This window comes from Ochotona curzoniae, unplaced genomic scaffold (assembly GCF_017591425.1).
Source record: "Ochotona curzoniae isolate NIBS_2020 unplaced genomic scaffold, NIBS_Ocur_1.0 contig_21, whole genome shotgun sequence".
NCBI lineage: Eukaryota > Metazoa > Chordata > Mammalia > Lagomorpha > Ochotonidae > Ochotona > Ochotona curzoniae.
In genome coordinates this window covers 3,844,497-3,861,179 of record NW_024465322.1, presented here as the reverse complement: position 1 = coordinate 3,861,179, position 16,683 = coordinate 3,844,497, and the positions used below count along the sequence as shown (strand labels likewise).

The 16,683-nt window shown below is 44.2% G+C and overlaps 1 protein-coding gene across 2 annotated transcripts in view; it reads left to right on the top strand.

Annotated features, from left to right (window-relative positions):
• The window catches only part of RELN (reelin), a 357,318-nt gene that overhangs the window by 299,381 nt on the left and 41,254 nt on the right, over window positions 1–16,683 (top strand). For both annotated transcript variants that reach the window (XM_040971387.1, XM_040971386.1), the window contains exons 41-46: window positions 1,258–1,487; window positions 6,329–6,549; window positions 8,392–8,539; window positions 10,806–11,064; window positions 11,907–12,156; window positions 14,699–14,867. In XM_040971387.1, the coding sequence (XP_040827321.1) occupies window positions 1,258–1,487; window positions 6,329–6,549; window positions 8,392–8,539; window positions 10,806–11,064; window positions 11,907–12,156; window positions 14,699–14,867 (1,277 nt within the window). The remainder of the gene's footprint in view (window positions 1–1,257; window positions 1,488–6,328; window positions 6,550–8,391; window positions 8,540–10,805; window positions 11,065–11,906; window positions 12,157–14,698; window positions 14,868–16,683) is intronic.

Genomic DNA, 16,683 nt, shown 5'->3' with positions numbered 1-16,683 from the left:
ATATCACTGTATCCATGCTGAACAGCTATAGAATTTTCCTTCTTATTCCCTAAGCAATGCAGTGTAGCAATTGTTTTCATATTTACATTGCGTTACATACTGCACGTATGCCAGAAAGGATTGATAGCATATGGGACAATATGTATAGATTCTATGCAAATACGACACCATTTTACAATGAGACTTGAGCATCTCTGGATTTATGGTATTCTAGAACAAGTCCCGCACGGCAGACACCAGGGAATAACTTTATATGTATGTGTGTGTATGGTTATATAGCTCTGTGTGTGTATGTGTATATACAACTGGCTGATATTGTAATATGATAGCAAGAAAATATTCGTCCCAGTTGTAAGGGGGCTTTTTTTGTTTCGTAGAGAGAATCACATACAATTCTTTAATCAGGTGTTACAGGTATGTCCTAGAAAAGAGAAAAGAGAATGGAGTGGTTATTTCCCTAATGATGACAAAGATTGTTATATGGAGAGCAAAACAGTGGGTGGCTGCGGTGGGCATGGGAGGACTGTAGGGAAGTGGATCAGAGGTTAGAAACGTGACCGTGCAGGCCGGATGAGACCCCTGTGCCACGCGGGCACTGGAGATCACAGCATAATGTTGCGTGTGGAAAATCTGCGAGAAGGCGAACTGCATCCCCATGACACTCACAAACTAACTCTCAAGGCGACAGCTTGATTTACTCAGCTGGCATGACATTTCACCACGGAGCTTATATCTAAATGGTATATTGCATATATATGCTGCTGCTGTTGTTTGCTTCTTAAAAACAAAAAAGTCTTCCCCTGAACCAGGTCAATAGTGTCCATACTCCATTTTGTTTTGGTACTGAATATGTGCTGAAGAGTTCCCATATGCAAAGATTTGGGGGATTATTTGATAGGCAAGAATTAAAAGAAAAAAGTTATTCGGTAGACTGGTAAGGATTAAGGTAGCAGTGTTCTCATAATGATTTGCTTGACCTGACTGTGCCAGTGGGTCAAAAGTGACATTTGAAATTCTCCCAGCTTCTGATTTACCTACATTCTGCATGGTGCCCGTTGAGGTTATTTATGAAAAATTATGATTTAGTGGGAATGTGTGATGTTGCTCAGTTAGGCGAAACCAAATCTTTTGATGTGAAATATTTCAGCAAGACAGTTCCCAGGAAAATGCACTCTAGAAAATAATGAAGTGGGGAATCATTTCAGGGCTTGTTGCTCTGGGGTAATTCACATCCTTTTTTTCTTCTTCTTCTCCAAGATCAATGTTGGATGCTCGACGGATAGCTCATCCGCTGATCCGGTCAGACTGGAATTCTCGAGGGACTTTGGGGCCACTTGGCACCTGCTGCTGCCTCTCTGTTCCCACAGCAGCAGCCATGTCAGCTCCTTGTGCTCCACCGAGCACCACCCAAGCAGCACCTACTATGCGGGCACCACCCAGGGCTGGAGGAGGGAGATCGTGCACTTCGGGAAGCTGCACCTGTGCGGGTGAGGGCCTGCTGCGTGGTGTTGCCTGTGTTTCTTTCTTTTTTTTTTTGTTTTTTTTTTTTTTTTGCAACGCAACCCTGAAGTCATTGTCTATTTGTCAATTAGTTGATCACGGGGACAGTTTCCCTTCCACGTCTAACGCTATCTCATTTGAAGCCAGGCAATGACTAGTGAAGGCATCAAGCCGTGAGCTAACCTAAGTACTAACAGCTTGCAGGTAAAGGTTGCAGGCTACACCCTGTGTAGTACGGTTCACTTTTTCCCATGAGTATGTTTTGCATCCATTCGGAGACAGCAGAAATGTGCCTTCACCTTCATGCTGTTGCCCTCCTCCTGCCAGCCCCACCTCCAGAAATAAATGCCCAAGTGCTAGCACTTTTCCCCCAGGCACTTCTGCATTTTCAACCTCTCTCAGCATTCTAGTTACATACATTTGACTCTTCTGTTGTAAAGCTACTCAGAGATGAAGGACTTTAGCCCTAATAGAAATGAAATGAAAAGTGGAGTTCAAAAACCAAAACTAATAATATCCACGAACAAAGAGGGAAAGTCAGAGAGGAAGCCTGCCTCAGAATTTTCTGTCTTTACTCTCAGAAAAAAAGCATTTCTTCTTTTAGAGTATGTCAAAAACAAAAGAAGAAAGTACTGATACTCTACTTTCAAGATGGAAGTAGATTTATATTCCTGAAGTAAAGCTCAGCATAATTAGAAATTGTGGGTTCTTCAAGCAAAATTAGGGATCCCTAGTTTGTTTCCAAAAAAAAATAAAGGAGTGAAAGTGACTTTTCAAAAGTCTAAATTCTCTTTGAACATAGATCCATTGATGCTTAGCATAATTTTCATAATCGCATTGCTAAGAACCTTAAGGTTTCGTGTTGTCAGTTGTGTCATTGACTAACCGTGCTATCACATCATGACATCGTTCTCATAGAATATCTGACCTTTTTTATTAAAAGAGTATTATGTTAGTTTATTTCAGATGTAACAACAATGTTAAAAATAAGCATTACTAAGCCACGTGACTTGAAGGTTCTTTGCAAATAATGGGACTCTTGCAAGGAGTTTGTGCAGCTTATTGGAATGGACAAATCAGAAAGCTACTATAAGTTGGGCAGAGCTTGTCTGCAAAAGGAGTCTACAGTAGAGGGGGAGCAGACAGTTCCAAAAACAATCCTTCTCCAAAATTCATTGTATTAAGATGATGAGAGAGGCTTATTTACAAAGTGGAAAAACTTACTGGGAAAGACAGCAGGGAATCGCACGCACCTCACTCAGAAAACACGAGGAGACCCCAGCAGCAAGAATCGTGGAGCCTTTTTTCCCCAAGCTGACACACTGAGCCAGCCACGGCTCCAGCCTTTCGTGACACTGAACACCAGAGTCCCGAAAAAGAAAACCCTATTCTGAGCCTGTCAGCCCTGACCAGGGAGCCCAGGGGTACAATAGAAGAGTAGCTGCCCAGAAGTCATGCCCACAGGCTGGCTGAGCAGGGAGATGGCATGGAAGGACAATCACTTGGGCAAAGCTGTCAGCTGGAAGTTTGTATCCTTCCCAGCCCCAGAATTCACAGCTAGTATCTTAAATTCCAAAGTGATGGCATCAGTAGGTGGAACTTCTGGGAAAGTAATTAGATCTGAAGGCTGGAGCCCTCCCAGATGGGACAAAGGCATGAAAAGGGTGCCAGAGAATGGTGCCGTCCTTCTATCACATGTGGCCGTAGCCAGGAGGCTCATCTGTGGACCGGAGAGAATTCCCTCACCCCACACTAAAATGCTGCTACCCCTCGATCTCGGATTTTTCCAGCCTCTATGAGTGTAGGGAATCAATTTATGTTGCCTTATTGGCTCCCCAGTGTATGTCACTGGTTATTATAACAGCCTAAACCAACTGGGACAGGCACTCATGGCAAAAGGATCCCACCAGCTCCATCCTGGGACTGCTGAGAAGTGCCAGGTTTTCACTTTCATGCCGAAATAAACCTAATTTCTGCTTGGTTGCCCAATGAAAAACTAGATTCAGTGCGAAAATATCACCCTCAAGACAGCCGGTGGGCCGTGGTGTCAGTTTTTCCAGCCAAAACTTTCTTTATCACATTCCATGTGGACAAGATCTCAAGGAACTCGGAGACTAAATCACCATTATCTGCCAATCAGAGAAATTGGGGAAGATGCCCAGGTCACAAGAGTGCCCCATTGTCATGAAGACCGCCTCACCCAGCACTGGTGACAGACCCCATGCTGGACCATCCCACGAGGCATGTCATTTCACATAGAAATCTGAACAAAGGAAATGTAGGTGTGTGTGTGTGTTCATCCGCTTGTAAAACACATCCTATCATCATGTGCAGAACCTGGACTGTTGTGTCCTTCTATGTATTCCACACCACTTTGATTGCCATGAAAAGAATTAAGGAGGCAACTCCGCTCTCAGAATGGTATAAACCCACCTTTTAAGCTGCCCTCCATCATTTCTGTCAAGAGGAGCGTTTGCCTTAATGGTGTTCTCCTGTCCTTGTTTATGGAAAAGAATTAGCACGCTCCTTAAAGCCCACACAGGCATGAATTGCCGGGAGGCAAAAGTTAACATTTTCTCCAACTCATTGAACCGTTTCTTAGTTCGCATTCAACGTGGTATGTGATCACGGCTTAAGAGCTAGAGGCTCTTGTGTGTGTGTGTGTGTGTGTGTGTGTGTGTGTGTATGTGTGTGTGTAATGCGTGTTCAAATAACCCTCTTCTTTGCACATACTCCATGCTAGTTAGCAAGAGTGTAGCGAATGTAGTCAGGTGTCCACGTGGCCCCTTTAGCATTCAGGTATAGCCCGTTCTACATTCCAAACCTCAGTATTGAATTTCCATCTGATTTGATTCATATCCCACCTTTGCGTCCTTTCTTAGAGTCTTTTTGTTTTTGTCTTTAAACATCCTAATTGTTTTTGTCTCGTGCAGTTCCATTATGACTCCATCAAGAACCCTACTTATTGAATGCAGTATTGGGTGCCTGAAAGGTTAAGTTTATGTTTTCAAAACAGAGCCTTTTGAGTCCTACTGGCCAGGAAGAAGAGAGGCTGACAGTCACCGAGGAGGGTGGACAGTGAGGAATGTTCAAAATAAAGTTTTAGCAGAGGGGAGCCACAGTAAAATCGGACGCTTCAGTCCATTTATCATAGTGCTTGCAGTTTCTGTGTCAAGGCAGGTGAACAATAATAAATATCCAACCAAGGTGGCTCATCTGTATTCAGAACATTTGAATAAAAAAAAGAAGTTCAAAAAAATCCATGTAGGCTTTGGTTCAAAGGAAAACTCCAGCCATTTCCCTCAGCTCAGCAGTCTCAAAGTTCAAAAGGTAAGAAGTGCTTCTTGCCAAAACTAAATTCTGACAAGTCCTGGAAAATAAAATTTAATTATGAACTGGCATTTTCAGGGCATGCTTAATGTAGATGGAATCTTGGTATCAACAATGAAATTAGGATTAAAATAGTGTGTGGGAACTTGCTCTGTTTTATGAGCTACCAAACTCTAGAAACAAAACATTTGGATAAGACCTTTCACAATAAATCATAGCAAACATATTCTGGTCTTTCATTGTGTGTGAAACACTTCATTGGGTGCCATGAAAAGATATAAAAATGGAGACATAGAGTTGGCTTCCATGTGCCCATGACCAGTAGAGAAAATAGGCCCGCTTTAAACATAACACCAGCTATAGTAACTATGATAGTGGGAATTCCATCCACATCATGGGAGAAAGAAATTAAAAGGTTGATTATTTAGTGTAAGACCCAACAGTGTCTCCACCAGCCTACCAAAAAGCATGGAAGATGTTGGACATTAGTGTTCTGTGGAGCCCTACTCACGTTGGCCAAAAGGAAGGAGCAACTGCTGAGTGGGTAAATAAAGTCGGAGTTTTTAGGCAATGGGATATGACCCAGTACAAAAGGGAAAGAATGGAATTCTGATACGTGAGCACACCTCAGGGACATAATTCTAAACGACTAAAACCCAGACACAAAAGGTCACATGTATTATGAAGTTTCACTTATAGGAAGTAGCCAGATTAGGAAGGTCGGAAGATACAAAAAGCAGATTGGGGCAGAGAAAATGTTTTAGATTTAGAGAAGAATGTTTGCTCAGCACCTCTGAATGGTACCCTTACAGTGTGGTCAATGGTTAATTTTTGTTATATGAATTTTACCTCAGTTAGTAAAAAAGATGAGGCTATTTATGCAGAGAATAGATAGTCGGGACAGAAAAATCTTCACCCAAGAAGTCACTACTGAAAATGTGGGAAGACAGGATAGAAATTTTTTTTAAGATTTATTTATTTTTTATTGGAAAGTCAGCTGCACAGAGAGGAGGAGAAACAGAGAAGATCTTCCATCTGTTGATTCACTCCCAAAGTGACCACAATGGCCAGAGCCAAGCTAATCCGAAGCTGGTACAAGGTCCCAAGGCTTTGGGCCATCCTCAACTGCTTTCCCAGGCCACAAGCAGGGAGCTGGATGAGAAGCGGGGTTGCTGGGATAAGAACTGGTGCCCATATGGGATCCCAGCATGCCCAAGGCGAGGACTTCAGCCACTAGGCTACCACACCAGGCATCAGGTAGAATTTTGACATAGTAACAGGATTATGACATTCTTGAAGGCAGCAGGAAATACACTGGCAAAACTTAGAGCCACTGAGAAGTACAATCTAGTTCCAGAAATGCAAAATCCTGTGTTCTGCTTCTTGAGTGTGATGTGCAGGTTGGACCTGCCCAGTGTTCATTGATCCCCCATGCGCCTACCCTTAAAGCTCTACTGCTCTGTGAATAGCCTTTGAAAGACTCACGACTCTTTTCCAGATCTGTACGTTTCAGATGGTACCAGGGATTTTATCCTGCTGGTTCTCAGCCAGTGACGTGGGCCGTTGATAATGTCTACATTGGCCCCCAGTGTGAGGAGATGTGTAACGGCCATGGAAGCTGTATCAACGGAACCAAGTGCATCTGTGATCCTGGCTACTCAGGGCCCACCTGCAAGATCAGCACCAAGAATCCTGATTTTCTCAAGGATGATTTTGAAGGTACATTTTCCCATAAATTCTCTGCAGTTTATCATTGTAAGTATGAACAGAAAGGTCTCCCATCCCCAGGTTCACTCTCCAATTGACCACAACAGAGGCTTTGCTAGGCCGAAGCCAGAAGCTTCATCTAGGCCTCCCACGTGGGTAGCAAGGGCCTAGGCAATTGGGCCGTCTTCTCCAGCATTTTGTAGGCGCATTATCAGGGAGCTGGATGGGGAGTTGAACATCTAGAATACTCCAACAGGGTGCTGGAGTCACAGGTGGTGGCTTAACCCGTGGTGCCACCATGCTGACAACAAGATCTTGAGAAAACCTGAGACCATTTCCAGCCCTTTTTCTACCACGTGTAATTTCTGATTGATGATATTTTTAGAAAGAATCTTTAGAGAGGTAATATTCTTGGAAAGAAAAAAAGAGTTCCCAGTACTGCGTGTTCCTGTTAATAATTTTATACCAACTCATTAAGAATCCTATTGTCTTTCTGCACTTTAACCCTACACCTAGAACCCAGAATCTTTATGTGTAAAGATAATGTTAACAGCATACAAAAAAACATTATGAAATCATTTGAAAGAGCATTGAAATAATTATGCCCTCTGATCAAGCTATGGAAAAACATTCTCATAAGAAAAAAGTCCCCACTATAATAACTATATTGAGAGAGGGGGGTGAGAAGAATTTTTCCTTCTTTTTCAAATGTTTTCTGTAAAATTATTAGAATATATTCATGATTTCACAGCAGATTTTAAAAACTGGATCTAGGTACACCCATACAGTAGAACAGTATTCAGCTGTGAAAAGGAATGGCATACGGATACATACAAGATGAACTTGACATAGCGCTCAGTGAAAGCAGACATCAGGCCACAAATATCCAAAATAAGGGTCTAGGGTGGGAGATAAGGGGAATGGCTGTTTAGTGAGTATGATTGGAGACGGTCAAAAAGAATTCTGTGGCCTACTGCCTTTGTCATAGTGCACTTAAAAATATGTAGTTATTTTAATACAAATTTTATTTTTTGGTGTTTACATAATTGTTTAAGTTGGGAAGAGTCGAGGATTAAGGGAAAGTAGGTGAGACCATTGTTTCCATATTTTCTTTCTTTTTTTTTTTTTTTCTTCCTGTGTCTGGGGGAAATGGGCAGTTGGGGAGGGAAGCCACACCCAGCCTCCCAACCACCTCAGTACCTGGGGGTGGGGAACGGCCACCTGCTGCCATCCTAGGATTCCCGATATGGAAGGTTCTACTCAAGTGGTTTCAGTGATTCTGAAATGTTGTCTGTCTCACCGCTCCAAGGATGAAGAAATCCTTCCAAGCTCCACTGGCTGACATAGTTCACCTTAGAGTCTCCATTTGCCCAGATATTTGCTTGTCAACGCTTAGTTAATCAATCTGTTCTGCCCTTCTTCCTCTGCATTGGTATCAGATGTTCTCTGCAGGCTCCAATGGACTGGCACATCCTCCATGTGCATCCAGGCATGCCATCCACTGCTCTGTCTAAGCCACTGAGGAGGCCCAGTTCTGACACATGCACTCCATGGTCAGACCACAGCTCCTGCAATGCTCCCCATGGTTGGAGTTCTAAATCCAGAGGTTCGTTTGGGGAGATCCCCAAAGAAACCTCGTCAGAAGTGATTCCACATCTGACTCACGTGTGCTTATCAGTATAGGGTCCGACTCAGTCTGTCACCCCCATCAGCCTATGCAAACACTTGTAGTTGCGATTGCTGGGTCAGTTCTATCTCCAGCCCCATCTCTAAGGTAAATCAGTACGTGCTATGGACCAGCTCAACCCTGCCCACCACACACTGAGCCCTCACACCATTTTCCCCTTTCTTCAGGTCAGCTCGAGTCTGACAGATTCCTGTTAATGAGTGGTGGAAAGCCGTCTCGGAAGTGTGGGATCCTCTCCAGTGGAAACAACCTCTTTTTCAATGAAGACGGCCTGCGCATGTTGATGACTCGAGACCTGGATTTATCACATGCTAGGTAATCGTCCTTCAGTAATGTTGAAAGGCCACGCTGTCGCAGGCCGTGAATCAGAGAGGCAGAGCTCGCAAGAGCAAGGCTGGCATTAGAAATGCGGAATTTCTTCCTGATCAAAGTCTAGCTGTAGCTTTTTACCACTAGTCACAACTATCATTTTATAGATATTCTGCTTTGCCTTGTAAAAAAAAAAAAAAAGGAAGAACAAGAAGAAAGAAAAAGAATTTGTCATTTCCACTCAAAAATGGAAAAATGTGTTTAGTAACCACATCAGCCATGAAACAGCTGAACAGATGGAATTAATATGTGGCATTTAATGAGCTAGCCTCTGAAATAGCAACGTTCAACTGAATTCCAAGAAAATAATGTCACGTCTTCTCTTTCAGATCACATTTTTCATTAGGACTTGGACCGTGTGTGAATATTGTATCTATTACGCTGCGTTTAGTAGAATGCTTAGTTTAAATACAGGACATTCTCAAATTATTCATAATTAGTCTTACCCAGATTAGCAATTTTAGTGAAGAACATTTCCAGTAAAGTTTCAGAGTTTATAAGCAAGGGTCTCATGGTTCACTCCTGCATTCTCCAAAGTCGTTGTCTAAATTGAACACAATCATTGCAATACATTTTAAACTGACTCAAGGCATTATGTCCTGTCAAAATGTACATCACTTGACCATTTGATGAGCCAAAAATTTAACAGGAAAAATGAGAAGCACCGTTGTCATGTGTAAAACAGAACCCTGACCTATTTTTGCAAATAAACAAAGAGGTCATGTTCTTGCTTTTGAAATATCTCACTGTGGGTTAACATACAATTCAGCGTATTTCCCCCTTCCCTCCTTTAAAATCCTTCACTGATTAATTATGAATCTGGTCATGATTCATAGATGGCAGTGAAGGTCTGTGAGATAATTATACCACACTTTCGGATAACATGATTTTACTGAGAATATTCTGATACATTATAATTTTATATTCTTTATTTTGGATTTCGGTTACCTGTGTTGTTAGGTTTTTCCCAAATAAGACATTCCGACATGGCTTATTTAGCCCTAAATTTAATACAGACATTTTCCCAGTGCAAGTGGACGACACACTAAAAGATTTTCACTAGAAACAATTGTTTCTATTCATGTCTGTATCACTAGACACTAGCCATGTATGTTTTTGTTAATCCAATGCTAAAAGCTCCATTATTTAGCTCATCTCAGTAGCCTGCTGTGTAGGATTTGCATATATTGACCTGAAAATGCGTCATGTAAAAATCTCAATTTTTTCAGGGTCATGAGATAAATGAATGGTGTGAGTTATGGTGAGGAGGCGGAGAGATGAGCTCACGAGGAGAGAATGGGTTTATATATAGTGCGCTGGCAGCACTCAATTAAAAACTCCAGTGTGTTTCCTTTGTTTGGCATGCATGCATTGTTGGATACGTGTGTTGGGTGACTCATGAAATTTATTCTGCCTTACCAGCTAGCATAGGGCCCAGTCCAGGCACCAGCAGCTTGCCTGCCCAAGCTAACGTGTGAGCTGGTTTTCGTTGGCACACCAGCTGCTTGCTACCACTCTGTCCACCTCCCTGCCAGCTGGGAAAGCTGCCCCTGGCTGATGGCCACAGCTCGCAGTGGCCAGGCTCCTCCATCCACAGGTCCAACCACAGTTGGAGGCTGGCACAGTCCTGCACCACCACCCTCCCACACTCCTGTTTCCCAGCACCTGGTGCGAAAGAGAAAAGAGGCCCTGGCTGTCTGTCCCTCTTGCAAAAGATGCCTGGCCTTTCACAAAGAGGTGCTATACCTGGTGAATGTGTCTCCCAAAAAACCAGTGTATGAGATCTGAAAGCTACTAGTCAACCCTAAGAATGGATCACTTTGCCAGTAATGGGCATATATTAACTTAATGAGGTTCTTCTGGTTTCAAATACTCTTAAGAGTCAGATCCAATTATACCCCCACATGGATGACAGGACACACCCCCAGTGTGTCAAATCAGCCTTGGGCTCCCTCCCATCTGCTCACAGAACAGCCCAGGGGTGCAGGGGTAGCTTACTTCTCTCATACTCTCATACTCTCCAAGGAGCAATGCCAGACACAAATATGGACAGAATTGTCTCTTGCCAGATTTCTTGTGTTGTCAGCTCTGTTCCAGCGAGCAAGCGCCTTAGTCATTCACTTTCATTAAAACCCTGCGTGCTTGTCTTTCGCTAACCGTGAGGTTTTTCTCCCCGGAGCAAATGGCTACAGTCCATTTTCCCCATTGTCAGGTTCGTACAGTTCTTCATGAGGCTGGGCTGTGGCAAAGGCGTGCCGGACCCCCGGAGCCAGCCCGTGCTTTTGCAGTACTCTCGCAACGGAGGCCTCTCCTGGAGTCTCCTGCAGGAGTTCCTCTTCAGCAACGCCAGCAACGTGGGCAGGTACATCGCCCTGGAGATACCACTGAAAGCCCGCTCCGGGTCCACGCGCCTGCGCTGGTGGCAGCCGTCGGAAAATGGCCACTTCTACGGCCCCTGGGTTATCGATCAGGTCAGTCACCTGTTTTACTGTTTGTCCATGGGGCGGAATGTGGCCTTGGGAAAGCGTGTGGTGCACCTTTGCCCCTTACTCAAATAGAAGAAGATGGTTCGAGAAGTGGCTTGCCCAAAGGCTCACACCTAGGGCGTGCTTCTTCCTTTCGGTCTTGGGTCCTCCCGTTACCAAAATCTAGAAAAACAAACGACATGGCGGGAGGCCCAGATCCAGCTCACAGAAGATCCTGCCATGAGAATTTATAAGATACTTTATAAAGCATGGCGCAAGATTGTAAATCCCTGAAAAGGAAAAATGTGTAAATGAGCCATGGTGCCACATGCAGCAGTTTGCAAATTCTCTCTCCTAACCTTACAGCAACACTCACGAACAACCTTGCCAGCACCCTAACGGAGTGTTCAGATGGTCTCCATACATAATAAAATGTGTATCTGATAGAATTTTTTTTAATCAGATAATAAAAGCACAGTGTGTGCAAATCATTAGAAGTGAAATGCCTTAGGGAACTACTGTCCTTAAGCAGACATTTTACATGGAAAGTCATGACACAGGAGCCAAAAGTGGTGCTTTCCCAGGCTAGGTAGGTGGTGTCTCCCATGTGGCTCATGTCAACTGCGAATGGTTTTGCCAGCTCTTACGGTTTCTGTAGCTTCTTACCAGGTGGGCTCAGGGACTACCTCCACGCAAACCCCTTCTGTAAACCATTGTGCAGTCCTAGTGCTGGCAGGTGGAGAGAGTCAAGTACAAGGCAATAAAAACACCTGACTTTTCTCATGTCTCTAAACCAGATTGAAAAATGTGGGTTTTTTTCTTTTTTCTTTTCTAACTGCGTATTACAGATTCTGATTGGCGGGAATATCTCTGGCAATACAGTCTTGGAAGATGATTTCACGAGTCTGGATAGCAGGAAGTGGCTACTTCACCCTGGGGGCACCAAGATGCCCGTGTGCGGCTCCTCTGGTGATGCCCTTGTCTTCATCGAGAAGGCCAGCACCCGTTACGTGGTCACCACAGACATCGCGGTGAACGAGGACTCATTCCTGCAGATGGATTTCGCTGCCTCCTGCTCGGTTACAGACTCCTGCTATGGTAAGAAACTAGACAGAGGCACACGTCTGTGGCTGCCTGCGACAGGGACACCCCCACTGCACCACCGATCAGTGCAGAACTGAGGTTCAAGTTCCCTGTATCCAACCCGTGCTGCATGTTGGAACATATTGAGTCAGATGAGCTTTTGAGTTGATTTTCAGAAGTGTCAGAATATGGACTCTTTTTTTTGTTAAAGCCTATAGACATAAAGATGTCTTTTGTAAGATAAATAATGAATAGTAACAGCTGTACATCCAGATTTTGTGTTTTGGTATCAGAATAAAGGGGACACTTGGGGTACACTTCCACCCACAGCCTTTCATCGTGTAGAGAATATCAAAAATAAGCTATGCCATTTCCGTGTTCACTTGTGTGTTCTTGGGCTGCAACGAATATCTCCACTTTATAGCCCTGCAAGTCTTGAAAATGTGTGTTCTGCTATTGCCTTCTACTTGGCTGCGTCTTGGATCCTAGGACATCTGGGCCACTCTATGACAAATGTGCTGGAATAAGCCAATGGGATGAAGATTCTTTCTCTCATTCATTGTCTCTCCATCCCATCTCCACTCCTTAATTCTGTCTTTCAAATAAATACGTCTCTTCAAAAGTATTGCCGTTAGAAATGGCATTAGTTAACAAGAGATGGCGTGGTGAGCTTTTCTTGGCTAGTCATATGGCATAGCAGTTTAGACACCACTCAGCAGCCCTACATTAGAGTGACTTGCTTGGAGCCCCAGCCTTGTTCTAACGGACATCCTGGGAGGCAGCAGGTGAATGGCTCAATGAATTGGGCCCTCCTACCCACAGGGGAGACCCAGCATGAGTTTTTGCCTCTTAGTTTCAGCCTGACCCAACCCTGGGTATTGTGGGCATTCAGGGAGTGAACTGGCACACAGAAACTTTCTATCCCTCTCCCACCCCTGCCTCTTTATCTTTTGAATAAATTGAAAACTAAATTGGAAAATATTTTTCAGTTGAACACAATAGTAATAATGGAAGCGTTGCACAGAAGCCAGCTGGAAATGGGGCCTGAAAGAATGCCCATGGCTGGAGCAGTTAATATTGGAGACAGAGTAAATTTAACAAAAAAAGATTTAGAATCATCTTCCCTGAAATCAAACAGGGTTTGGTAGGCCAGGAAATAATCGATGAGCTCCGAGGGCTGTAGGGAGGAAGGCTGATGACTAATCCTGGTTGTTGTGTTTAGTTGGAAAGCCATGTGGTCTCAGCACAAGACGGGGGAGAGCGTTACAGCTCCTGACACCTTGGCTCTGCCCCAGAACGCTTCCATCAAGGCCTCTGGGGACACCCAGGCAGTGGGAGTCTCCAAAGGCAGCCAGGTGACTTCATTGTGCAGCCAAGAGCAAAAGGCAGAGAGCCCTTCGAGAAAACAACTTACAACAGGAGGTGGGGTTGTGCCAATCTATAAGGCGTCGAGATGGGAATAAGGAGAGAGAAATATTAAGACACAGGGTGTAGGTTGACGGTTGCAGAAAAAGCAAAGGCACAAATGTCCTCCCACGCACCCCAGCCCGGGTGGCTGGAGCTGGCACAAGGCCTTAACCTCCAGCTGCTTCCTGCTTGGGTTTCCTGGTTCTTGGAGATTTCATTACACGGCAGGGCAAGCTACACGAGTTAGAGAGAGTTGGTCATTTCTACAAAGTTTCACCCACGTCAGGAGCAAAATTGGCATCAGTTGATCAGAATACCTATGAAATGGGCGGACTTCATGAAGGCTGCTGTTTTTAGAAACTTAAACATTTACAAAATAGTTGTTAAAATACATAATAAATGTGTTCTTTCCCTGTTAATCATTAAGCAAAGGAGCTCAAAACATTGCTTAATGAATATTCTACTGTGCTAAATTATGTAACATGGAAATAGTTATATAATGTATTCTGTCAGCCTTGATATATACATGTATAGCATGAAGCAATCATTTTCAAATGACTGTTCAGAAAGCTCTTTTTAGAAAGATTTGTTTATTTGAAAGGTAGAACTACAGAGAGAGACGGGGATCCGTTCTCTTGTTCACTCCCAAATGTCCATATCAGATGGAGCTGACTTAGGCTGGAGCCAGGAGCCTGGGTCTCCCACACAGGTGGCAGGCGTCCGAGTACTTGAGCAGTCTGCTGCTTTCCTAGGAGCATTAGCAGGGAGCTAGAACAGAAGTGGAGCAGCTGGGACTCGAGCTGGCATCCTTAGGGGCTGCCGGCATCGTAGGGAGCAGTTTCACACGCTAAGCCACCACACCGGTCCCTGAAAGTTTCTCTTTATAAGAAGTAATTCTGGAAAATTGACTATGTTTCATTTAATCGAACTCGCTTAGGAGAAAAGGCTATTTTAATAGAGAAAAGAATCTCTAGTATTGTGCAGAAAGGAAAGGAAAGCTGAAAGACATTTCCAAGGAGGAAGCAAAAAGATAGTGGGAAAAAAAAAATAGTTAGCCTTTGAAGTCAAAAGCTCGAGAAGCATGACAGGTGACTGTGGTCTTGAGTCTGCACGCAGTGATTCTCACGCAGCCTGCTGCTTCCCGTTGCAGCTATTGAGTTGGAGTACTCCGTGGACCTTGGCTTGTCGTGGCACCCACTGCTACAGGACTGCCTGCCCACCAGTGTTGAGTGCAGTCACTACCACCTGCAGCGGATCCTGGTGTCAGATACTTTCAACAAGTGGACCAGGATCACCCTGCCCCTCCCTCCGTACACCAGGTATGGACGCTTCTCCAGGTAGGGGACCCCGACATACACAGAGTGGCATGGCCGGTGTTCAACGAGCTGTGTGAGAGCTGAAGTGCTTGTGGTACTGCTGCTGGCTGTAAAATAGCCAGGGGTTCTCCATCAGGCCGTGGAAGCCAGCTTTTGCGGTGACTTGACTCTGTGCGTGCCCCAAAAGCAAGGACATCTTCTGACATTTGGCTCTCATTTTTTTTAAAGAATGCCCTACCCGAGGTGGCACTCACTGGATTGCTCCCTCTCTCCAACGTAATTCAGAGATGCTGAGAACAAACCACTTGTAAAAAGCCTGTGGTTCACACTAGATGTGAATATTCTCTGCCGGTCAGACTGCTCTACATATAGTAGGGAGTGAAATTATTTCAATGGGGGTGGCAGGGAAAAAAAAAAATGTGTATCAAAATCAGTGTTTGCTTCTGAAATTCTACCTTGAACAATCAATACCTTGAGGCTGAGCACTTGGCGTGTTCTTTTATGTGGGAAACAACTGCAGTGGCTTCCATCGCTGTCCGTGTCCGCGGGAAAGGCTCTCGCTTAATACAATCCCCTGCTGACCTTCTTTCTAAAGAAGTTAAATCTAAACGATCCACGCATTTGTCCAAGCAGAGAATTAACTCTGCCGAGCAGAGAGCTTTCGGGTCTTGGTTGACATCCTGTCCTTCTAAGAAAGTTGATCAGCTGTTACTGCTGCAGCTGCAGCTAAGAGACAAGGGAAGCCACCCACGCAGCCTGGGAAAAGCACTGCGAGCTTGGGCTCATCATTCTGTCACCCACTTGCCCACCAAGGAAGGATGAGCAATCTTCCTAGCAGAGGACCACGAAACTTCACCATTCATGGAAGGCAGAACTTTGTCTGAAGATTATCATAAAGGGGGGTGGTTTCGATTGCTAACAGCCTGGAGCTGCTTTACAATTGCTGGCTCGGAGCGACGGGACTATATTAACTGTCAGCAGAGTTGCCAAGTTTAAATGAGATATGTGAGATTTTGTTGCTCGTTAAAGGTATTGCCACGCATGAATTATTAACGTGATCTTAATAAGTAAAATAGAGGGAAAAAAAGCCTACATTAAGGCGGCAGCCTTTTAAGTCTTTATGAATTCTGTGAATTATTATCCAGCTACTGGATAGCACTTTGCAAATAAGCAGGCAGCCATTAGCGCCTTGAGTCTTATACTGGAGAATAGCAATTACTCGTCATCTTTTAGTCTGTCTTTTACTTGTCTCTTGACCCTTGCAAATGATCTTTTTCAAAAATCTGTACAACAACCATGTCCTTCTATTATCATTTTTAAAATCTGGGTTGTGTGTGTTCTGTCACCTCAAGGCTCCTTTTGTACAGGAGGGTCTTAAAGGTGACGTTGCCCTATAATGAGGCCCGGTGGGTAATTACAAAGATATGTGCGTAGATGGAACCCAAGCAAGGCCACTTGTTACCACGCTCTGCTGTGTCCCAGAGGTTGTTAGAAAAATCCACCAGCCTCAGAGTGCTTCGTCTCAAACATGCGTTAATGCCTCCATACTCTTTCAGCTCTTCTATCCCATTACAAATTAAATACAATCTTCCGTTGTTTTATGTTAAATCTACGTAAGAGTCCGGAAACACACTAAACAGCGCCATGTACGTGGGCTGTCGGGCCTTAGATGAGGATTCGGTCCATAGCTCTTGACTATAAGCAAACACGATGTTGATAACTGGAAGATGTTATAAGCAGGGCTTAGAAATGACTGTGATTCTGAAATAATTGCAGCGTTATCTACTCATTTGTCATATGATTTTAAGGCGAGGACCCT